General features: G+C 27.4%; 6 protein-coding genes across 7 annotated transcripts; 2 read left to right on the top strand and 4 right to left on the bottom strand.

The window, feature by feature from the left end:
• Positions 1-1,386: 1,386 nt before the first annotated feature.
• LOC112691012 (zinc finger MYM-type protein 1-like) lies at positions 1,387-2,814 on the bottom strand. Its single transcript, XM_025565124.1, has one exon. The coding sequence runs from the start codon at positions 2,812-2,814 to the stop codon at positions 1,456-1,458; it is 1,359 nt and encodes a 452-aa protein (XP_025420909.1). The 3' UTR covers positions 1,387-1,455.
• Positions 2,141-5,031, bottom strand: LOC112691466. The gene is made up of 2 exons (XM_025565730.1): positions 4,917-5,031; positions 2,141-4,122 (listed from the first exon to the last, which is right to left on the bottom strand). Exon 2 carries the CDS (start codon positions 4,081-4,083, stop codon positions 3,604-3,606), a length of 480 nt encoding a protein of 159 aa, XP_025421515.1. The 5' UTR covers positions 4,084-4,122; positions 4,917-5,031; the 3' UTR covers positions 2,141-3,603.
• Positions 5,032-11,308: 6,277 nt separating this feature from the next.
• On the bottom strand, positions 11,309-12,341 carry LOC112691111 (F-box/SPRY domain-containing protein 1). The gene is made up of 2 exons (XM_025565265.1): positions 11,741-12,341; positions 11,309-11,684 (listed from the first exon to the last, which is right to left on the bottom strand). The coding sequence occupies exons 1-2, from the start codon at positions 12,144-12,146 to the stop codon at positions 11,320-11,322; spliced, it is 771 nt and encodes a 256-aa protein (XP_025421050.1). The 5' UTR covers positions 12,147-12,341; the 3' UTR covers positions 11,309-11,319.
• A 64-nt stretch (positions 12,342-12,405) lies between these two features.
• Positions 12,406-14,161, top strand: LOC112691103 (vacuolar protein sorting-associated protein 37A-like). The gene is made up of 8 exons (XM_025565253.1): positions 12,406-12,627; positions 12,698-12,887; positions 12,954-13,048; positions 13,107-13,158; positions 13,224-13,383; positions 13,444-13,595; positions 13,671-13,790; positions 13,878-14,161. The coding sequence occupies exons 1-8, from the start codon at positions 12,542-12,544 to the stop codon at positions 13,950-13,952; spliced, it is 930 nt and encodes a 309-aa protein (XP_025421038.1). The 5' UTR covers positions 12,406-12,541; the 3' UTR covers positions 13,953-14,161.
• Positions 14,162-16,050: 1,889 nt separating this feature from the next.
• On the bottom strand, positions 16,051-17,607 carry LOC112691262 (phosphate carrier protein, mitochondrial-like). The gene is made up of 2 exons (XM_025565426.1): positions 17,385-17,607; positions 16,051-17,274 (listed from the first exon to the last, which is right to left on the bottom strand). Exons 1-2 carry the CDS (start codon positions 17,473-17,475, stop codon positions 16,334-16,336), a joined length of 1,032 nt encoding a protein of 343 aa, XP_025421211.1. The 5' UTR covers positions 17,476-17,607; the 3' UTR covers positions 16,051-16,333.
• Positions 17,608-17,979: 372 nt separating this feature from the next.
• LOC112691273 lies at positions 17,980-20,272 on the top strand. 2 transcript variants are annotated; one of them, XM_025565436.1, is made up of 6 exons: positions 17,980-18,161; positions 19,184-19,451; positions 19,533-19,662; positions 19,727-19,856; positions 19,933-19,986; positions 20,085-20,272. In XM_025565436.1, the coding sequence occupies exons 1-6, from the start codon at positions 18,108-18,110 to the stop codon at positions 20,235-20,237; spliced, it is 789 nt and encodes a 262-aa protein (XP_025421221.1). In that variant the 5' UTR covers positions 17,980-18,107; the 3' UTR covers positions 20,238-20,272. The 2 variants fall into 2 exon arrangements, with proteins under 2 accessions (XP_025421221.1, XP_025421228.1); XM_025565443.1 differs by having other exon boundaries at positions 20,092-20,229.
• The last annotated feature ends 4,451 nt before the right edge of the window (positions 20,273-24,723 follow it).

The following is a 24,723-nucleotide window of genomic DNA, read 5'->3' as shown; positions in this document are numbered from 1 at the left end:
CGATCAAGCGTCTATTTTGATTGATATACGGCAACCATAATTTCGTTATGAAATCTTTTTTCGTTGTTGGTAAAGTATAGTGTTTACTCAATAGTCAATAGTCAATACTCAATAGTCATATTATTATGACGTTTGTTTGTCCGTGTATAATAATAAATTCATCAATAATGTCATTTTTTTTTTCGGTCCTAGGGAGGGTTTGAACCCGAAAACCCCCCCGTATGTACGCCATTGCTAGGGGCCGTGCCCCCTATCAAGCCTGTACCATATTTATAAAAAAATGTATATTTTTAACAAAAATATACATATTATAATATATACTATAATACGACACGCACAAGTACTTGGATTGAGCCATAGAGGTATGACTGTTGAAAGGAGTTTCTCCACACTTTGGAGACTAAAAACTTGGTTTCGTTCAATGATGACTGAAAATAAACTATCAGCATTATGTCTAATTAATGTATATCATAAAGTAGATATACTAGATCAAATAGATCATATTATTGATATTTTTGCCAATTTTCAAAAAAGACGACTTGAATTTGTGTTGTAAAAATTGTTGTTTTCTTTTTGTTATAAGATTTTGTAAAATTATAACTTCCCCCCCCCCTCAACCACGGTTCTGGAGCCGTCCCTGATTATCGCCTTGACATCTTGAAGAACATATAAATGACAATGACGGAAATAGCGGCAATATTTCTGAAAAATAATAAATTTTGCAATTTATCTCTATATATCACGATCATATCGTCGACATATCGATGGTATGGAAAATTAAATCAAAAGACTTCTATTTTAGGTTTTCAAAATCGGCACCACTTGGTAAGTACTTGAAGATTAAGGATAATATTTGAGAAGCTGATATACAAGTAGATTTACGCATAACGGTATCCTTTTTTTGTTATACGAAGACTTAATAATATTAATACATTTTCAAATTTTTTATGGTCAATACGCAGGAAGTTTGCGTAATCATCTAGTTCTGTGCATATTTCCCGTAACAAATTTTCATGTGTATATTAATCACATAATTTCAACTGCTTTCTAGACAATTACCCGACCTTTTTTATTTTTCTTCATACATGGTTTCAATTCCAAAAACGCCTTGTCTGTATAACCAGGCCCGTCGCAAGAAATTGTCCGCCCTTCGGTAAACGTAATACCGCCCCTTTCAATCAAAAGCTAAATATATTATAGTATACAATTTTATCACATTATTAATATAATAAATAACATATTACAAATTCAATTTTAAATTATTGTTGCATTTAATAAATTTCAAAAAGTTAATACAATATTGTTATTTCCATAAATTAATAAACGTCTTATATCTATGATGATAAAAATAATAATCTTATAAAGTTATAATATTAATAAAATAGTTAATATAAAATATGTATTTCAACTTGAGTTATAATGTTTACAATTCGCAGTCCACAGAAGTGTACTAAACTAAAAATTAACTTTCCTTGCTTTTTTTGAAGCAAAGTCTTGAACGATGTCTTCTAAATCCAATTCTTGCGCCAAATCGGACTCAATGGATAACAATGCTAACCCGGTTAACCTTTCATTGCTCATGGTTGATCTGAGGTGGTTTTTAATAGGTTTCAACTTAGAAAAACTCCTCTTAGCTGACGCTACAGTGACCGGAATCGTTAGAACAATTCTCAAACTAATTGTAATATTAGGGTAAATCTCTTGTAATTTTTTATTATAAATAAGCTCAAGATTTTTGTTGGGAGAACTATTTGGTTCGGTAAGTTGACAAAATATTTTTAGTTCTTCAAATTGTTCTACTGCGTTGATATCAGATGTTTCTTTTGCTGATAATAAAATAGCCAAATCTTTGCAATGATTTAATAATGTTTCGTGCTCCCAGTTTTTTAATAAATTAAATCTTTCTCGCAAAGAATTAATGGCTGTGTCCATTATTGCGTGGAAAAACTCTACTTCAAATTTTTTTTCTGGATTATGAAGAGGCGTTTCATCTCTGTTTTCATAGCTGAAATGTGTTTTTTTTTGTCGTTTACGTATTTGATATTCTTCGGGAAATTGTCCTGGTATTTCTATTAATAGAGCAATTTCTTTTGCAGCTATTTTAACTTTAGGAAACCCATTTTGACGGTATTCTTTTAAAAACTTTACAATACTTGATACACTTTTAAGGACCATTTGTATATCATAATGTATAGATTGCAATTGTTTACTTATTGGGTTAACAGCACTCAATATATCGTACCAAACAATGACAGAGGATATAAATTTAAAGTCACAGATATTTTTTAAGAGATCACATGCATCAGATTTTGTCTGCAGACCATGTGAACCAGTTAAATTCAAATCTTCTTTAATGTGAAGCAAAGCATCATAAATTTCTCCAAATTGATGCCGTATTGGCCTTATTGCATCAATTCTTGATTCCCAACGTGTATCACATACTCTTTTTAGTGTTAATTTTGGCAAAAATTGTAGTAAAACTTTCCATCTATCAGTAGACGCTGAAAAAAAAACATAGAGTTTCTGAACTATGCCAAAAAATGAAATTGCATCCACATTGCATTTCGCTGCGTCATTTATAACCAGGTTCAATGAATGGGAATTACAAGGTACATAAAACGCACGAGGATTAATGTTTAATATACGTTTTTGAACACCATTTTGTTTTCCTCTCATATTTGAGCCATTATCGTAGCTCTGACCACGCATGTCATTTATATTTATTTTCAAATCCATAAGCTCTTTTATTATTCGCTCACTTAATTCAGCTCCCGTCTTATCAAAAACTTCAATGAACCCAATGTTCGTGCACATCACCTGTTGTAGTAGAAACAAACCGCAGTATTATTGACATTTGTTCTCTATGGCTACAATCAGGAGTGCAATCCAAAATAATAGAGTAATACTTAACGTCTTTTACCATAGTCAAAATATTACTTTTCACTTTTTCAGATATTAAACTGATCAACTCATTTTGAATTTGCGGTCCTAAATAATAAACATGTTGTTCTTTATTTTTTATCTTTTCTAAATGATCTTTTAAAACATTGTCAAATAATGAAAAATATTCAATGAGCTTCAAAAAATTTCCATTATGGGGTGAATGTATTACAGATGACGTTCCTCGAAACGCTAGATTTTTTGCAGCCATACAACGCAAAATTGCGCATAATCGAACCAAAACTGCCTTCCAACGTTTTCATTCACTATCAATAATTTTTTGATTATGAGAGTCAATAGTTTGATTTAATTTTAATCTAATTAACATTTCTTGCCAATTAGAGTAGTATAAAATATGTGTTTTGGACATTTCATGTATCTTCAAATGAGCAGTCAAATTCTTCCAGTCATTATACCTAATTCTCGAAGCAACACCAGTGTCAGATAACTTGACACTAAACATTCTACAGCAAAAACAGTACACAGCATCGTTATTTATTGAATAAACTAACCAGGATCTTTCAAAATATTCACCATTCTTTAATACACGTTGGCAGTATATTACAGAAAATTTTCTATTTTCATGGTTTTTAGGAAAATTCAAAGATTTAATTTGTATAGGTCCCTTTTTTATAAATAACATTCGAACAGAATCAATCAGTTTTAGAAGCCAATAAGAAGGATCATCGTGTACATCGGCAGGGTTTTTAAAATATTTCTTTCTAAAGAATCATCATCAACATTTTTATCGATGGATATATTCAAGTCCATAGAATCAGTATCCGAATAAGAAACCAATTCAAATTCCTTTTTCGGTGAAGTGTTATAAGTTATACTGGATGAAGTCGAAGGTAAACAGTCAATATTGCAATTTAATTGCTGGTCCTGACTTGAAGACTTCAATGGGGCAGTGGAAATAGTAGTTAGATGTGTATTATTAACATTTAAAGAAAACTTATTAGATGACTTTTTGAAATCAGAAGAAACTGCTTCTAAACTCTTATCACTTGAATTTGATTGTTGAATTTCTTTTGGTTTCAATAAAAACTTTGTGAAACTTCCAACTTCTTTATCAATACATTTTTGTTTAGCTTCTCTAATTTTCATATATTTACACCCGAAAAGTCGTTTCCGTGATGCCATAATTTATAAAAGAAAATGTTTTTCAAATTATGGTAAATCCTAAAATTATATCGGAATTATATAACTAATATGTAAATGAAATTACTGTTTTTATTATATTGTAAGTATAAACCATTTTAAAATTGTAATAGAATCTAATATTATAACTATTAGGCAGTCTTGTAAAGTATTGGAATAAATGTATTCGAATAAAAGTATTTGAATACATTTTTTTTATTTGAATACTATTCAAAATACATTTAAAAAAATATATTCGAATAAGTATTCTGAATATCGTTTTTTAGTATTTTTATTTTATATTTTAATACTAAATTTGAAAAAAAAAAATGTTGTGTTTATAAATTAAGGAAAACGCTGTTGTGGGTTAATGGTCATTTTTTACGTAATACCTAGTACCTACCGGCTACGGGCTATATTTAATACAATTATTGTAAGCAAAACTTGTGGAAAACCTTGTGTCAAATTTTCAATTCTTAGCTTTTTATACAAAATTGTTTATACGTTTCTATGACTTAAAATTTTAGAATAATAACAAATATTTAAAATCGTTGTTTATTATACAAAATTTTATAAAAAATTTTCTAAAATGACGCGCAAGTTTTTTTTATAGTTATTTGAAGAAAAACTTATGGATTGTGTATTAAAGTTTTTAAGCTAATAGGTATATAAAAAAAATGCTTATGAATTTTTAACTGCAAAATTACTTGAAAATTTTCACGATTTTGACATATTTCGTAAAAGTTTGAAATTTAAGCGCTTATAAGAAAAATTGCGAATTAAATATGTATTATAATAATATCATAATATAAATAATTATAATTATATGTACTTACTTGTATTTCTTTGTCGTTGCCCGTTTGAATGTTCGATAGGTACTATTCGTAAAAAATAACTAATATTTGGTATTATATTGATTATTGACGAGTGACAACTGACGACCGACAGTCAAAAACCAAAAACAAACTACGAATGATAGTAAATCAACAAACTTTGCCGTAATTATTAAGATTTTCTATTTTATCTGTCGATTGCACCGACACTACGATAAGATAATATCATGGCAATTCCAGACTAGCGTGCAGCCACCGCCAGCCGGTCATCATTGAAACCCGTGTATTATATATAGATAAATATAGAATAATAATATATTGTGTACAACATTAGATAGGATAATAGATACTACTCAAATTGCTTTTATATGTCACTATAGTATTGTTTTGAAATGTGATATCCATCTTTCGGATTTATTATTGATTGCCAACAACTAAAACAATTTAATACAACGAATTTTCCATCATAAAAAAATGCCGCCCCAGTTTCATTGAAAATGTTTCCGCCCTTAGGCAATGGCCTAACCTGCTTATGCTCTAGCAACGGGCCTGTGTATAACTAATCATTGTAGTGGCGCCAAAACCTAAAATGTTGACACTACCACCCCTATATTTAATTTTAACCTTAAATCAGAACTTTTTTCTAGTCACTTACATAGAGTCATGTGATAATATAATAATGAAGTAACGCTAAAAGGCTTAAGATTTGTTTGCATAGCGTAAAATGGCAAATTTTATTAATAAATGTTTTTTTTTTAAAGCCATTCCCCCCCCCCTTTTAGAACTAGGCCAGTATCTGGGTATAGGTTTCGGCGCCTTTGGAATCATTGTCATATAATGACACGAAGACGATAACAACACACGAACATCACTTCACGAAAAAAAAAAAACCCGAAACTATGGGCAAGTTTGACAAATGTGTTTGCTCTTTGGTTTGGTCATATGCACTTTTATTTAATAAAAGTAAATTTAATAAAACAAAATTGAAAAAAAAATTTGATTGTAACTAACCCCTTTACCAAACGAATTAAGTATCTACAAATAAGTATATATAAGTAGGTATGACATTTATTTTGATGATACTGTCCAAAATTAAATAGTCAATAATCAATTAATAAATAGTACTTCATTATTATTTACTAGAAGATTTTTTTAATCGATGTCGGCCTTAAAGGTTTTACAATGAAGACAATTACTCAATGCAAATCGTTATTTTTCAACTCCATGGCACCTGCTGAACATTTCTATTCCATCTGTTTAAAAATCCGACTGTTAGTGAGTACCAATTCACTACCACGCAGTTAAATAGTTGTACAACTTATTTAAGCATAATAGTTAATAGAGTAGAACTGCATCCTTCCACGAATATGATGTTCAGTCAATCGAGTGTAACAAAACCCATTTGAAACAGGCAATGAGACACTTGGTTTTGATTACGGAATAAGATTTAAATCTCATGTACCTAAGTCCGTACAACCGACTTGGTTTTAAAATATATAAGCCAACGGTTAACCATAAACCGCGGTGATCGTCTTGTGATCACGTTCATCGAAAATTATATCACTAGGATTTCATCAATGATTATTATTTTAATATTATTCTGTGCGTTGATCATTATGAATTATGATGACACTGGCTTCGAATGCTTTGAATTTTGACCGACCGTCAATTATAATAGAAATCACCGATAATGAAATAATTAAAATGGCATTATAAAAATTCTGTGTATTCTCAATCCGTATAATACAATCCACAGTCGTGAATAAAAATCCTATATAGTTTTTGGCATTTTATTGTATCCATAAAACGCAAGCCATTTTCTGCCCTTATTTTATCGCGTCGGCTGTTATAATAATAGGATATTATAAATATCCGTTTATAATAGGAGCTTAATATACGTTTTGTACCTAATCAATTACGTGATATTTATTGTTATCGCGAGCCAGTCATAAATTACAACATGAGCAATTGCCATTAAAAAATAATGATTCAGCGTAAACAACGTCAGTGCTATATAAAAATGTAAAAAACCTTGTGTTGGGACACCCGGCAGCAACAGAATAAACTTCGTTACCAAATATCTAATGAGTCAGATTAATTAAATATTTATAAACTTTTTTATAATAGTTTTTAAATACCTACTAAACTTAGCAGTTATTAATTTTTTTATTGAACTGTATTAAACAATGATTTTTACTAACTTTTCTGCGATGAACAGTGCCGACGCTTGGGGAGGACAAATGAGACATTTGTCCAGGGCTCCGCGCTTGTTAAAAGGCCCCGTGATTTTTAATTATCATCTTAATATCACGAGACACATTGACATTTTGTATCAACAAATTATAAATCTATATTATGCCTATTATCAGTTATTTGGAAATGATATCTAAATTTAGCCATAGTACAAATTACAAAGTAAATCGTTATCGATACAATGAAAGCATAATATTATGATAATACCCGTCGTGTAGGATTCCTACAATAAATAATAATATAAATATTAATTTTCTTTATAGTTATTGTTTAAAATTCGAAGAAAAACAATATTTTTTGAAAAAATCCTGATTTAAAAAAAAACTTTTTACTGAAATCGAATTCCTGCAAGTATTTTGTCACGCGTTTTTCTATCAGACTGTCGGTAACGATTTTAGCCAATTTACTTGCTACTACGTGATCTGATGTATAGAGCATTGCTTCAATAAACTAATTTTCTATTTTTTATTATTGAACATAGGTATTGATCGATCATCAGGTTGAAGACTACTATAAACTCATCCTATACCACGGTTATCGATACATATAATAAATAATACAAGTACATAAAACACATATATGACTATTTCAAGTACTTTAATAATACACATTGCATACAGTATAGGTATTTGTAAATTTGTTTTAAACTAATTCAAATTACATAATAGGAACAAACATAATATTTATACAAAAATTGATGTTTCGTAAAATAATCAATTCAGAAAAACATACAACTTATGAATAGGTAAATATACTTAATATTTATCTAATTAAAAAAAAAAAAAAAGAATCATTCAAATTACGACAAATTGCAATTAAACATTTTAACTAAAATATTCAAATAAATTAAGATTTTAATATTATATAATAAATCAATATAAGATTTTTGATCGGTTATTAATTTGAGTGAGTGATTATTTATGTAGATCTAATAATGTTTAATTAATAAAAATTACTAAAAATGTTTATACATATATGATACAATGTTTTTAAAATTATAAAATATATTTTACAGAATTATATATATTTATATATATGCAGTATGTTATAACTTGTAATGGAATAAAATTGCTGCCATAAGCGGGCTCACGAGGTAGTCAGGGTAGGCACTTGATTACTATGTGAACCTTTCCTCCTCACTAATATATTCAATATTATCACAATAATAAATAAATATATTATGTTCAACCACTTTAAAACGTGCGTAAACAGTAAATAAATGTATAAGACTGTTGGAAAAATATAATTATTAAGTTAAATTAAGTTACTCCATCCAAATTTGTTTTAATATTAAATTTTACTGTGTTTTGTTTATCTGACTACCCTATTAGTAATGTCTGCACACGCTTATAATTGCAGCCCATTATGAAATAAAAGTTTATTAAATTAGAAGTATATATAAACCGATTATACATTTCTACATTCATGCTAGAAGTAGTTTAAATAAATCTTGTTATATCTTCAAATATCAGGTACCAAATTAAAATATTTAAGAATATTTTTATATCTTAGTTTTACATCATGCATATAATAACAAGCATTTAAACAATTTTAAACTTTCACTAAATTTATACTCTACATGAAATAATTAATACATTTTTCTAACAATTACATTTACATGTAAAAATAGTATTGCAAATATATTTTTATTTTTTAATTTGAATAAATACAAAATTAAATCAACTTTGATTAACCCTAAATAATTAAATTTATCACATAAACTTGTCTTAAGACAATTTTCTTCATTTTTTTAGGGCGTATTTTTTGAAATAAACTTTTTTGATACATTTTTTAACAGTATATTTACAAAGCATAGTAACATACGTATATATATATATATATATTCAACATTTTAATTATCTCATAGAAGTGATCTTTGCATTAATGAGAGTTTACTGTATTGATGTATCCTAAATATTTAATTGAACTACTACAGTAAATCATATAATAAATAAATAACATTTTAACAATGAAATTTAAATAACTTTATACATATTTTATTTTCTTGAGTAATTTATATTATTCTTGGTACAATGTAAGCAAATTACCTTTTTATTTTAAAATTTCAGATAAATATAGGTATACTATATTATTATAATGTAATAATATAATTTTTATATCAGCTGACCAATTAAACATTATTGTACTTTGAAATTTGGTAATTATTTTTTTAAAAGTTATGTAAATGTTAACTAATTATTTATTTTTTAACTTTTTATACTGAATCATAATATGGAAAGTAATTTAATACTGCAATAATAAATGAAAATTCAATATTTTTAAAATTAATGTTATAAATAATGGTTAGTGGTACCTAGTATAGTAGTATATAAAACAATTTTGTTTTTCTAAATTCATAGTTCTGTCAAGATAATTTAATAGGTCCCCATACAAAATCAACCATGCTAGGAAAATCATTATTTTAGTATATTTAATTAAAAATATATCAATATTAAAATTAAGTACATTATCTAAATTTTAAATATTACCTGGAGTATCTAAATATGTAGATTATCAAGAAACAAATACATTAGATACAACTATAAATATGAAATTTGTGATAGAGCCAGAGTCAACTTTTAAAAAGGGTCTTAACAATAATAAATTCTTGGTTAAAAATAAATCCTGAGTAGGATATAAAATAATTTTAATGTAGTAAAATTAAACCTTGTTTAAAAATTAAAAAATTAAACTTAATATATTAATTTTCCTGAATATTAAAATTAAAATAATATCAGCTATAAAATTATATAAGAAATTAATAAAAAAATATGTACATCCATATTGTACTATTTTAAAATTATTAGATGAATCAGAAATATTTTCTTATGTCATCAGACTTGTCTGAAGAGAGAATCTAACCTCTTAACCTAACTTGAATCTATCACTGATTTACTAAAAACATTTTTTGTGATGACAAATCTAAATAGATAAAGAAAAATGTATAAGAAATTGAATACTGTTAACATGTTTTGAATATTAGGAATTGCAAAATAAAAAATTAATTTTTCAACATTTGGTACAACTAGAATATACAGTACATTTTTACCTAGTTTAAATAAACATGTTGTTCTTCTTAAACATAGAAATTTCCATTTAATTTCTAAATACAAACAAAAAAACAAAAATATATTTTTTAATTAATATGTTTTAAATGACCTAGAAAGTTACAAACCAACATTTTTTAAAAATTCCATGGAAAGTACATAAAAAAATAATTATGAATTAAAAGTTGTTCCATTGTTTTTTTAAGAATCATACAATAGTCTAAGGGTTATTAATATACATAGTCCCGTATTGATATAGGGGTTTTGTTGACATGAAAATATTGATTAAAAAAATATGTGCTAGTACAGGTTTTGAACCCAATAGCAAGCAGTGATGAGGAACCTTCCTGCCGCAATGGCTTAAAAAATTATACTATCCAATGCAGTAAGTGATACTGATGTTATTGTTGAGAAAATAGTATACCCACCCCTTATTTTAGCTTAAAAAAAAAATCACATGACAATACTTTTAGTATTATGACTACAATACAACTATATGAAATTTATGCTCATATATAACCACCAATACAACTATCAATTAAAATTATAGCTTATATAAAATCAGAATTAATAGTTCAGAATAATTTTTCAAAAATATAATATACTAACATAAAATAAATGATAGAAAGAAAATAAAAAATAAATCCTTTTATGAAACAATCTAAATTTTCTGATTTTTTGTTCAAATTAACAATTCTTGTTCTAGATCTATTATAGTAAGAAATTCAAGAAATAAAATATGTCAAATAATTATATACATTTTCATTACATGTAAAGCATACATTTATAATTCAAATAAAAATAATAAATAAGTTTTTATCAGACTATAAAATAATTACTCCTAAAATAAAAATACTATGTTACAAATTATAAATTCCAATAATAATTTGTAATATCCTATTCTCCACAGAAAATTAAAAGATTTTAAAAGAATTATCAAATATTAGTTAGATAGATTGACACTAATAACTTATTCATAAATAAAAATGACATAAATATTTATATAAAATAAAAATCAAAAAAAATAATGACTGAATGTAAATACGTAGTAAGCAATAATGTTTTCAATTGAATTTTTACGAAAACAGAAATTAATGGTAGAACACTTAACCACATAAAGGTTTGCCAATATATACTACTGATATTTCTGTATTACCATATACAGCTGATACAGAGGGATATAGTTTTGTTTTTGGTAAATTTTTGAAAGCAATGCCTAAAAATTCATTACATTTTTCAAAGTGTAAAACACCATTTTCACAATCTAATACTAATTGCAATTTTTCACCTATTTGATACTTAGGAGCATTGTTTAACAATGGATAATTGCCTTGTGATACTCCATTATGCAACAAGACATTGTCAATCAGATTCCAACCCCAGCTATGCTTGTCAATACCCAATAGAGGTAAATAACCGTTACAATGCACTGGTGCTTCTTTTGTTGACACACCGACCATTGCAACCGTACCTATTATAAAATAATAATCAATCTCGACAGTATATTTGAAAACTAAATAATATTACCAAGTGGTCCAGTCCATGTGACTTCCCATACATGTTTCCCATGGCTATAGCCTATTTTGGTCCGTGCCATATCTGTACTCTGAGCAACTGGATTACGATGCAATGTAAAACCATTTTGCTTGACCACAATGTGCATAGAACAATCGTCTTGATTCCATGCATGATACAAGGCCCGCAACTTAGCCTTGGGAGTACTAAGCTGTGACAGTAGTTCAGACTTCAGCAATTCTTCGGGTATTTTACGCCGACACATTAATTTCCATGGTTCTGCTCTGCTGGAATTAAGTACTCTATACCAATTTTGACAGACTAGCATGCAGCTGAGCAAGTCAGGTAACTCCAGGTTCGAGAATATAATGTCCAGCACCAAATCTGGTAGATATTGTGGAGCGTGGTAGACATCCATCGTAGATTTCGGTTTCGAATGTAATTTACGTTGACATGTCAACCATGAGATTCGCACGCACAAGTCCCAACATACGAGAAAAACAATCGGCGGCCGAAGAAAGCGACAACTGTTTTATTTTTAAGCACTATTTACTGATGCAGGGCCAGCTAAGAAATAGCATTGTGCATTAGGTATTGTATTCTTTCTAAATTTTTGTATATGCTGAAAATTTAAAAATTGATAACGTTATCATCAGATTTCTATCAACATGGTATTTTGATGTTTCATCCGTTTTCGGAAAATTATTTCGACCACAAGTGCTCAAATGTTATTTAATGTCGATGGTTAGGTGTAATGGTCTCGACTTTCTCACTGGTTGATATATTACACTCGCTAGTGACAAGATTTCCAAAATGTTATCTACGAATTTATACAACAGTCACGATCTGACCAGGAAACGTGAAATACAAATTGACACATTAAAAGTTTTTAACGAAAAGTAAGTAAACATGATGATTTCACGGCAATTGATTAAACACGAAAAGATGTAAACATAATGTAATAATTAGTGTTACAGAAAAAATTTTTGATAAAGAATACTTTGTTGAATTTCCTACCAGAATCGGTAGTTTAAGAATGATCATTGATTTAGGACCTAAATTTCCATTGGAGAAACCTATAATAAAAGTATACCCTCGCATCAACCACAAATGGGTAGATTCTGCAGGTGAAATAGTATTAGCTCCTGGATTGATAAATGTGAGATAATGTTATAACAGAAGTATTCGTGTACAAGTTATTTAACTAAGTTATTTTTTTTTTCAGTTTACCATTCATTCTGATTTAGGAAGAGTTGTGCAGGTTATACGTAGAGAGTTTGAACTCGATCAGTCACTTACGCTAGCCAATGGTTCAGATAGGTAATTTTCATATTTGGTATTTTAATAGTTTTTACTTATAAATATCTTTTGGTTAAAGCTATTCAGGGAATGCTGGATCCATCAATAATACAATTGCCTCCCTTAGTAATGTAAGTTTGAAAATGTTTTATAAATAGCTTAAACAAATTTAACTCGTTTTTGTTTGTGTTTTTAGGACATTGAATTGTGTAGCCTTGCAAAACTAACATCAGCTGAATTACTACGGTTGAATAATAATGTTGATTGCCTGGATGAATTCATTTCAGAATTACCATCTATAGAAGCATCAAATAAATCTATTGAAAATACCATTACAAAAATAATGGACTTAGCTAGTAATTGAATAACTATTGATTGTCAATAATTGAATAAAATCAACAACTTATTATTTTAAGATTCAAATATGTCTAAAGAAGAATCATTGACTAATTTAAGAGCAGAAATATCGAAACAGTTAGAAAAAATAGAACTATATCAAGCATCATATGCTACTTTATCAACTCAGTATGTTAAATTATGTGAAAAATATTCTCCACAATCAATCTCGGTAAATTATAAATATTGATACTTTAAAAACTATTTTATACTAAATACTAGATAAAATAGCAATTGTAATTTTTAGGATAATTTGAAAAATGCTGCATTGAAATGTGATGAAGAAAGTGAACGGATAGCTGAGCAATTTTTAGCTGGTGATATGGATTGTGATAAATTCTTACAAGTGTATGTGAAATCTAGAACTGTAAGTTTTATGATTAAAATTTTTATTATTTGGATATTTAATCAACTGTCAAGAAAAATTTATTAAACATGTTTTTAATTGTTTCAGATGTCGTACACAAGAAAGGCGAAAGAAGAAAGGCTTAGTTATCAATTGAAACAATTAAAAAAAGCTGGTTTTTAAATTTTTCATTTAAAATCTGAAAAATGTTGCAAGCTCATTACTTAGCTGTCCATTCATTGCAATATTATGACTAAGATATAAGCTAAGTAACTCAGTTATTTTGTGGATAACATTCCGTGTTATGTTGAAGCCCTTAAAAAGCTCAATGTTTACTAAATCATATACATATGATTATGTAAAAGACATTGCTCCTATTGATTTTTTAATAATACATTTTAAACTTTATTTTAATTGTTATGATTTTGATAAAATTGTATTAACTTATTTTTTTATGGTAAGTTAAAAATATTTAGAAATATATATATTATAAATAAGATTTTATATAATTTACAGATTATTTTGATTCAGATGTTTTTTAAGTTACTTATTTATTAATTTTAATTGAATATCTGGTATAATCCATTAAATTCCAATCATTAATAAAACATTTTTGTTTATACATTATCTTTCCTGAGTTCTATATTTATATAATTAACTTCTATAAAATGTTTATTGTTTAAATCAAAAAATGTAAAGTAAATAACATTTACTTAGAAACTCATTTTGAGTTTATAATAAATTTGAAAAAAATGTATTAGAAAAAACTGTAGCGAAAATAAGACTATAGTGTAATGAAGGGAAAACGGCATATATGTTTATTAATAGAACACAATTTCATTCTCTTATAAATATATTGAACATTGGAAAATATAACTTCAGCAAAAAGCAACAATTCAAGTAACTCGGAATAATGGTAACAGAACATAATGTTATAGCTAAGGAAATTATAACTAAAATACAGTCAAGCAATAAATGTTACTATGGGTTAGCAACGAATTTAGGATCTCGAGTATTATCTAAAGAACTAAAAACGCAATAATATACTACATAAATCCATTCAGTAATTCTGTACGGAGTGACATGGTCACTAAGAAAATCTGATGAAAATAAATTTTTAATACTGGAAAGAAAAATATTATGGACAATCTTTAAACGAGTTAAGCATAACATCAGCGGAAATTGAAAAAAGGAGAAAAAATACAGAACTCGAAATTTCATTCCAAAGCACAATCATAACAGAGGAGATAAAAAAGCAGACTCCAATGGGCAGGCCATGCTTGGAGGGGCCAAAATGAATTAAGGCAGTGATGGAACAAAACCCGCATAGGAAAATACCATTGGGAATACCCAAAACAAGATAGAAAGACTAAGGGGAGGAACAAATTGGATAGAGAAAAATGGAGGAATTGGTGTGAGACAGGATGGTCTTGAAAGACCATTTTAACCATAGAAGAAAAATAGTAAAATGTTTTATCTAATAGATAATATACAACTTTTACTTAATGGTTGCACAATGAAAATGAATCATGTGCTATTGATATTTTTGTAACGATTATCATGAGTTCAAAGCATGAAAGTTATCTTTTAATGTAGTCTTATCAAATGAATGTTCCGATTTATTACATAAAAAAGAAAAAAAAACTAAAATAATTCCAAATGCTTTTTTAATGAACTACCATTAAATTACACAGTTGTATAATTATATTAAATAAGCAAGCACCTGTGCATTTTTCACCATTTCACAATTAAATGAATTTATAAATAAATCTTTTTTTTTTTCAATAAAAAAAATTATTTTTAGTCATTTGATTTGTATAATATAGAGTACTATAGAAATACTATAGTATAAAATAAACTTAAAGAGGTCATATAAATTTGACCTTGTACAACTATATTATTAGTTAATTTGACATTTTACAAAATTTAAGATAAAATTCCAATCAATTAAGATATTGTATAGCATTATTAAGCATAAATTGAAAAGATTAACATATAAATGAATGTTTAATGCTATAAATCACTTGTACTCATAACCACTTGAAAAAATTGCCAGTTATTAAATTTTACAATAAATAATAATTTTTATGTATGAAAAAAAAAATAGAATTAAACCATAGGCACTGGACATAATAATAGTAAATTTAACTTGTGCCAAATATTTAAATCTATATTTAACACACATGTAGAAACTGAGAACAGAATGTTCACCAACAATATATCAATTTTACATAACACTAAATTATTTAACATATATTATATAAATATTAATAAAAAGTCATTTTATACTACAACTCAGAACATATAAGTAACTTTATTAAGAACAACATTATACACATATTTTATAACATACTGATACAGCACACTAGAGTTTTGTATTTTAATAAATACACGTGATTGAGGTATTGTTAAATCGGAATGATTGAAGCGTCTACAAATGTAAAACAAAACTAAAAAGCGTTGAATACTCTCCTCAATGAACAATTCATAAGTGCACATGGTTTATATTTAAGTAAGACTGACGGTTCTGAATTGATTAAATAATTTAATGTACTATAAATTATTTATTCACTCTTTCCCTTGGGTGGTGCAGGTGGTAGGGGTCGAGGAATGTTCAAAGTGACTTTAACAAAGTCATAGATGAACCATTGCAGAGCTGTTAAGGTACCAATCATAATAATTCTTGGGCCTAAACCCTTCCATAATCCTCCAAAACCAATTTTTTTTAGCACATCAACAGAAGATGCTCCCTTTTCTTGGTTCAATTTTGACACCAATGTATCAGCTGGATGGGACACAACGGCACAAAAAACTCCAGCAATATAACCTGCAGCAAACGTAACAATCAATTGTTCTCCTTTGGTGCAATCAGCCCTAGGCTTTGGTACAACATGAGCATAAATTAATTCAACTGTTCTTTCAAAACATGAAAACTTCATCATTGTATAAGGAATTTGCCTCATCCACAATGGTACTAAGCTCTTAAAGAAAGCAGATACACCTTCTTGTTGCAACATTTTAGGGACAGCTTCACGCATGGTATTGGCAAAACCAGGAGTAGTTTGAATTTTGACCTTGATCGACTCAAGAGGAACAAGACCGACATCAGCGAAGAGTTCAGCAGATGCAGATGCAGCCAAATACAGAGATGTACGCCAGTAATATGCTTTTTCTTCTCCCAACAAGTCGGCATATAAAATTTTGAAGTACTCGTACAAACCGAATTTACCTAGACCTTGAATAGAATAACCAATAGCTGTTGGAGCCCAACCTTTGGCTAATCCTCTAGCACCCTCATCAGCCATTGTAACTTTGAAACCATAGAGAAGGTTCTTGTATTTTCCAGGGTTCACTTGTAGACGGCATTTAACCAAATCTAATGGAGTAACCATTGTGTGTGTCAAACCACATGAAATAACACCGCCCAATCCACAGAGGGCAAAATATTTGGGGGAACCAAACTCGCAGCTATCTTCATTGACTGCAGCAGCAGCAATCGTCCTACCTGTAATCGAAAACAAAGAGATATTTAATAATCACTTGATAAATGAGCCGTCCATTCGGCGGCGACGGAAACTTGATTGGTAAGACAAAAGTAACGGTAAATCAATTTACCCGGTACGAGATGAGCAGGAAATTGCTGAACATTTTCAATGGCGTTTTGTTGGTCCACGGGTTTCCTGAGCTGATAGAACGGAGAATACATTTTGAACAGGATGAATTTTCTGTTGTGTAAATCTTATAAATAGGCAGTTGACAGCAACGGCCACGCGTAAATTGAGGAGTTGCCGGACGTAATGAAATAGGCTAAGTGAAATTCGCTACAAAAGTGACGGAAAATAAAAAAAGATGTCGGACTATCAGCAGGTTTCAGGCTAGCCACAACGTTGGACGCCGGTCCGGAACTTTTTCGACTTACAATCCTTTCGAGTTCGAATCTTTATCTTAATACACATTTAATAAATTTAAGCCCACCAATTCAATTGTTTGCGATTTATTTTGAGTTTTAATAATTCACACCCAATATTGCGAGCAATTAAATCACAAATATTTAGGGTAAGTTTACTTTTCATCGGACGACACTCTGTTGTTGAGCTGATAACTCTGACGTTTTGATAACTGTTGCCTCGTTAAATGGATAAATATTTCAATATTCAAAAATATTTGAAATCCAATGATAATAAATATTAGTATTATATTTAATATCATATGTAGTTTAAACTTACAATCAAAAAGTAATTTAAATTATACATGAATAAATTAAATATAAACTTATCGAGCTTATAAACATTGTGTAAATTGTTTCAATTACTTAAGGTTTTACAAATCACAGGAAAAATGTCAGAATCTAACTCATATAATTCATATTCATCAAACAATGAAGACAGTGATGTAAGTTAATACAAAATGTTCATTTATTATCTAAATCAATAATTGTAATAACAATTTTAAATACTTGAATTTATGTTATAATACTGGGGACCTTTTATTATATTTTATTTATTTTTAATACTTTTGTTGACTACCAATTTTAATTGTAGTTGATTATTCAACTTAATAAATGCATAGCTTTTAGAAGATATCTATCTTGTAAAATTTCTTTTGGATAAATATATATTTAACAAACTATGTTTTGTACTGTTCAATTTAAAATGTTAAAGTCTAGTACATTATCAAAGCCGTTTTTGGCTATGTGAGGGCCATTTTAGAAACATAAATTTGATTATTATTTCAAATTATCTAATAATTTTCTAATTATAATAAATATTTGGAATTTCAAACAATATTTTCAGGCCTACTTTTGTTTGAAAATGTATTATTGATATTATTTTATCAAAGAAATATAATAATAAATAATATTGTAGCTGCCTGTCTCTATACTTTAATAACTTGTTATTTATCAAATTTATCATTGAAGAAGTAATCTTTGTATTTATAGCATTTACATTTTGAGTTGAAAATTATTTTTAAATTATATCTTTTTATTTAAGCCTGACTGTCAAATATTGAGCTGAGATAAGTTGTATCAATTTGTTACTAAGTTGAGAATTATATATTTCGGATCCTCAATTGGTCGGGGGCCCCATTTGTTTAAATGCCCTTTAGGTAGAGACTACATTGTATATTATGGTTATAAGCTGGTAATAAATTGTACTTGTATAATATAAAATATTTAATGATTTAAAACACATTATTAAAATTTGCTGAATATTCATTATGAAGTTCAAAAGATCAAAACATAAAATTAGAATATACTTACCTTTACCTTAATATAACAGTGGATTTTATGAAATTTATTAAATATATACTTTTTATAAAATATTGTAAACCATAATCTGTATAATACACATTAAAATATATCCATAAAACTAATTTTGTAAGTATTAATAAGATAATTGTTTGTTTTCATATAGCCTTGTTGTTCAACAAATATTGATGTACAATCTCAAGTTGAATGTTTGGAAAACACAGAGGTAATGACTGATGATTTTTCTCTTGTCGATGTTCTGTTGAAGTTTAAAGCACAAGTGAAAGCTTTGGCTGAAATATTGAATGGATTAGACCAACAGTTGAGCTTAAATAAAAGTCCAACCAATGCTAATACACACCAAGAATTACTCAAAATTAAAAAGAACATTATTAATGACATAACATGTTTATTAAAGGAAACTAGACCTCTTAGTAAGAAATAATACTTTTTCTATCATATATTAAGTTCATTTGTTTTATTAACATGGATGATTTTAATTTAATTTTTTAAAGATTATCCTAGTTTTCAATCTTTGACTTCTGTGAAACTTTTAAAATTATATGAAAAGGTTTCTGCAGAAAGTGTACTGTTACTGAATAGTATCAAACATGATGATAAAAATATGATTAAAAATATAGATAGGTAATTTAATTGCAAATATTATGTAATAATATAAATATTTCAAATGCATAATTAATGTTTCTAGGTTTAAAGAGTTGTCAATATTTATTAAGGACTTGCTACAGGAAATTGATAATTATACAACTCAAAATACAATAAATGCAGATATAGAAGAAAAAGTTGCTCAAGATTTTAAGGAATGCAAATCAGACATGGTAAATTTATTATTTCTATTGAATGTTGACATAACATAAAATATCATTTATTATTCTATAATATTATCTTTTTTAGTACTTATTATTATCTCAATTAAGTCCTTCTTCTACACTAAAAGAAACTTTAAGCGTAAGTTCATAAAAATGAAATAAATTATAATTTTACTTACATAGCAATTAAAATCTTTATTTGAATTAAATATTTATAAAGCATTGACTTTTTTAAAGTTATTAGTGGAGTTTATGGATCAAGATTCCGAAGATGCTTGGTTAGACATTAAAAATATGCCACATTTAACCAGTCAATGTTTTGAACTTAAATTACAAGGATTTGTTGTGCAAAATGAAAAAAATAAAAATCTATTTAGACTAAATATTTAAAACTCAACTTTAGTTTAAAGAAATATTCCAATTTTATTAATATTTGTTCAATAATTTTAACTAATTATTTAATATTTTGATTTAAATAATTTATATTTTAATTTTGGCACACATGTCGTATGCTATCTACTAAAAAAATCATATTTACAAAAATCTACTCATACATATCAATGCCTGTTGGTTCACAGTTGTCCTATTTTAAAGAGTCTGTTTATTAACAGTTGTACATATTTTTTTTTATTTTTTACAAAAATGTTTTTTTGTACCTTGTAAAAAACATTCAAAATTTTTTTTTCGGTTGACAGATATCCGCATTCGTTTTGCAATTATTTTTTAAAAAGATTGGTCCCTTCTCGAGCTCTGATTCCATACTTTACTTTTATTTTTCTCCATCTAGCATCTCTACTTGGATTTATAAAGTTTTTGCTGTGATTAACTGTCTAATGAAGAAAACCATGTTCTTTAAGAGTACTGTAAGCTCTCCATTCATCTAAATAAATTGTGGTTTCAGGTTCTATTTCTTGGACAATTATCAGAAGTAATGTTTCACATATAAAATTTTCATAAATATATCTTTGGTTCCTGGAAAAAAGAGCTTAAGTCAATTCTGAATAGTTTTCAACACAAATAAATCAAATTTTGAAAATTGCTACAAGTGAAAATTAAATATTTTTATTCTCATTCTAAATACTTTTTATATTAGTTTTCCATGCCAAACAAATACTTAATATTACAATTATGAAAATATTAAGGACTTACAAGTTATTGCAGTTAAGCCATTTCTATTTCATGTTTTTTTTGCTTAAGTTTTTTTGACCATGACTTATGCTTTTTACATTTTTACTTAACTCTTAATTTAAATTAATTTTTAACAAACTTTAAAATCCTTAAAAATTATTTTTTATTGAATTTTTTTTTTTTATATCATAGAATTCATGATTCATTTTATTAACAGAAATTACTTATAATAATAATCATAATAATTAATAAAAAATTATAACAAATAACAATATAATGATAGCAATACACCAAATATTATAACAAAATAAATTATAATACCTTTGTATGTTTAAACTTTAAACAAATAAAATACCTAGTCATCATAATCAGTTAATGTTTTATCGAGATCTGGATCATATGACTGGTTTTCAGTACTATCATCAACCAAATTCTTGTAAAAATCATGATAAATAGTAGGTATTAATGTGAGAAGTTGCAGTAAGTCATTTTTTTTTTCTTTAGATATTGGCACTGGTGCATTATACATTTTTGCAACAAAAAATGATTGACCCCGCCTCTTCTTTTTAGATTTAGTACTTTAAAAGGTTCATCTTCAAATTAATTTGTTTTGTAATACAAAAAACCAATATTACTATTATGTGTGGAGAAATTGTAAGTCCGATATAATTTTTTATAAAAAGCAACGGACGTTTCTAGATTTGGGATTGGCAAGCATTGTTGCAAATCAAAAGTTAGACAAATTATTGATGGATCCAACTTAAATTTTTCCTTGTCAATTTTTAGCATTATACGCATCATCAACACTTTCCACGTGGTGATCACGATCTTCAATTCAATTTATTTTTATTTTCATTATTATTTTCAATTTAAATTTTAATTTTGAAAACATCACACTTGTGGCAAGTATTTGTCATCCTCAACTTAAATTTTAATTTTGTTTTCTTAAATTCTAGTTCATAAATTATTTTACTAACAGGTTCATTACACTCGGAACGGTAAAGTTTGTAAATTAAATTAAGATTTAAGTGTGATGGTAAATACTTTGTATCGTTGATACGGCGAGTATAGTAACTTTCATATGTTGAAAATGATGAAATATGTTTTTGAACATTAAAAATTGCTTCATCAGTTGTTTTTTTTACATGTAATATTTTTTCACGAGCTTCTAACTTAGTGATACCGGATACACTGCAATTTTTATTTTCAATAACTGAATGTATAAAGTTTTAATTTTCATCTAATGTTGTTAGAAAACATTTTTTGTAGCACATTTTAAGTGGTCCATCAAAATTAAAATAATATTCATATGTAATATTTCTTTTCTTTAAAGAATTTGTTTTTCGTTCCCTACATTTTTTTTAGTTACTGAAAATCCAATAAAATCTATTCTACAAAAATGAAAAACCAGATTCAGTATTCAATACGCTTAGAACTAAAATTGCTTCTTTTAGCTCTATAAAGAAAAAAAAACTATCAATTAGAAAAATATATCTATATTTGTTCTAAATGGCTTAAGTCATATCATTGACAAATACCTTTTTTGACAACCAAAAAGTACATCATGGTGACTTAAGATATTTTTATTTTCAGTAAAACTTGAAATACACATTAACTTATGCCATTTAGACCAAAAAATATGACAAGACAAAATTATAAAAAAAAAAAGCCAAAAGTTGACTTAAGCCCTTCTTCACAGGAACCAAAGATATATAGTAATATAATATCGATACTGTCAAAACATATTACAGTAGATAATGGTGGATATCATATGACACCGACAATTTGTTAGTAGATAGTATACAACATATGTGCCTTAGTTTTTAAGTTTAATTATACGTAAATGAAAAAAATATGTTTTCTTTTATTAATTACATATTTATTTTTATGTTTATTTTATATAGTATATTATATATCTGTATACATTATAATTATATTTTATTACTATCAATAGTGTTCTTGTTTTAATTAATTTTCAAATACTTATGGAAATATTACATGATAAATATCATAGAATTTTGTAATTAGTACCATAAAGAGCATTAAACTATTATCGTTGCTCAAAGCAACATACTGTACTCTTGTCTGATCTATATTAAAATTTGTATCTGTTCTTTAGCATCTATTAACAGCAACGGACTCCTTGTCACTGGGGAATATGAAGACAATATGTATTTAAATATTTAAATTTTTATGAATAATTATTAAATAATTAGGTAGGTACTAGTAAATATGAAAAATATTTTCACAGTTTTCTATAGATATTTCATGAACATATACAACATGAAACTTTTAATGTATTGTCGTGTCCCACGTACTTAGATAACAATAATACCATAACCACCCTGCATTGCATATGGGTATATCCGAAAACAAGGGCAAATCAGACGAGTTCTGGCTATGCAATACTGAGCATCTTCACGTTCATGTAGTGGTTCCCAAACTTTTTCCCATCGCGGCACTTTATTATTAGTTTTTATGTCACGGTACACTTTGGATAAATATTATCTACTTATTGAATAATAGGTATATAATGATCGTTATTAGGTAATAATATTATTATCTCTCGATACCGTTTTCTCGATTACGTTTAAACCGCACCACGACAAGCCTAAATTTTATTGAATTTTTGTGATGTTTGTTTTATAATAACTATGGATAAGTTTTTAAATATAAAAAGAAAGCTTAACGATTACGATGAAAATAATGGCGATAATAAAAAAGAGAAAACGACAGTTACTGAAACCATCAAATCTGGTACACAATCTTCTAGTGCAAGCCGTAAGTACCATGATAGTTATTTAAATTTTGGTTTCACTTTCTGTGGATCAGAAACTATTCCTATTCTTCAGTGTTTGGTATGTGGAGAAAAACTTAGGAACGAATGTATGGTACCTAGTAAATTAAAAAGGCATTTTACTACTAAACACGGACATTTGTTAAATAAAGATAAAACTTATTTTAGCTGCTTATTATCGTCAAATGTAAAACAATCAAAACAATTTGAAAAACTTACAAATATATCCGATAAAGCTCAGATTGCTAGTTATGAAGTTGCTGAATTAATAGTTAAAAAAATGCAGCCTCACACTATAGCTGAAAATTTAATATTACCAGCTTGCAAAGAAATTGTAAAATCAATGTTAGGTGAGAGTGCTGTGAAGGAAGTTTCTCGTATTCCATGATCAAATAACACAATATCTCGACGAATTGAAGATATGTCTTCCGACATTCAAAAACACGTTTCTGAAATTTTATGTGATGGCCGAAAATTTTCATTACAAATTGACGAATCGACCGATATTAGTCAAAAATGTCAATTATTAAGTTATATACGATTTATTGAAAACAATGAGGCTATTGAACAATTTTTATCTTGAACTGAATTATTAACAACATCGATCGGGCAAGATATATATAATTGTGTTAGTGATACTCTAAAAAAAAAATGAACTGTTATGGACAAATTGTATTTCCGTATGCACAGATGGAGCTCCTGCAATGACTGGCAAATTTAAAGACTTTATTTCGAGATTAAAACAAGATTTTCCAAATATAATTTCAACCCATTGTTTTATACATCGTGAAGCTTTGATGGTTAAATCGATTCCAGATGAGCTTAAAAATGTTCTTGATTTAGTAATTAAAATTGTAAATTATATTAAATCAAGAGCTCTTAAAACACGAATTCTCAAAAAAATGTGTGAATAAGCTTGTTCTCGTTATAAAGTTTTAGTTTTACATACTG

Source organism: Sipha flava, unplaced genomic scaffold (genome assembly GCF_003268045.1).
Source record: "Sipha flava isolate LNK unplaced genomic scaffold, YSA_version1 115_pilon_pilon, whole genome shotgun sequence".
Classification (NCBI taxonomy): domain Eukaryota; kingdom Metazoa; phylum Arthropoda; class Insecta; order Hemiptera; family Aphididae; genus Sipha; species Sipha flava.
Note: the sequence above shows the minus strand (reverse complement) of the source record. Positions and strands in the feature narration are given on the sequence as shown.

Excerpts from the sequence above, each read along its gene's own strand:
- LOC112691262 (XM_025565426.1), bottom strand. The coding sequence starts at position 17,475 with ATGTATTCTCCGTTCTATCAGCTCAGGAAACCCGTGGACCAACAAAAC. Across the intron at positions 17,275-17,384 it reads TCCTGCTCATCTCGTACCGG|GTAGGACGATTGCTGCTGCT; the intron begins GTAAATTGATTT and ends TTTCGATTACAG.
- LOC112691111 (XM_025565265.1), bottom strand. The coding sequence starts at position 12,146 with ATGGATGTCTACCACGCTCCACAATATCTACCAGATTTGGTGCTGGAC. Across the intron at positions 11,685-11,740 it reads CACATGGACTGGACCACTTG|GTACGGTTGCAATGGTCGGT; the intron begins GTAATATTATTT and ends ATTTTATAATAG.
- LOC112691103 (XM_025565253.1), top strand. The coding sequence starts at position 12,542 with ATGTTATCTACGAATTTATACAACAGTCACGATCTGACCAGGAAACGT. Across the intron at positions 13,159-13,223 it reads CAATTGCCTCCCTTAGTAAT|GACATTGAATTGTGTAGCCT; the intron begins GTAAGTTTGAAA and ends TTGTGTTTTTAG. Across the intron at positions 13,384-13,443 it reads AAAAATAATGGACTTAGCTA|ATTCAAATATGTCTAAAGAA; the intron begins GTAATTGAATAA and ends TATTATTTTAAG.
- LOC112691012 (XM_025565124.1), bottom strand. The coding sequence starts at position 2,814 with ATGTGCACGAACATTGGGTTCATTGAAGTTTTTGATAAGACGGGAGCT.
- LOC112691273 (XM_025565436.1), top strand. The coding sequence starts at position 18,108 with ATGTCAGAATCTAACTCATATAATTCATATTCATCAAACAATGAAGAC. Across the intron at positions 18,162-19,183 it reads CAAACAATGAAGACAGTGAT|CCTTGTTGTTCAACAAATAT; the intron begins GTAAGTTAATAC and ends GTTTTCATATAG. Across the intron at positions 19,857-19,932 it reads AGGAATGCAAATCAGACATG|TACTTATTATTATCTCAATT; the intron begins GTAAATTTATTA and ends TATCTTTTTTAG.
- LOC112691466 (XM_025565730.1), bottom strand. The coding sequence starts at position 4,083 with ATGGCATCACGGAAACGACTTTTCGGGTGTAAATATATGAAAATTAGA.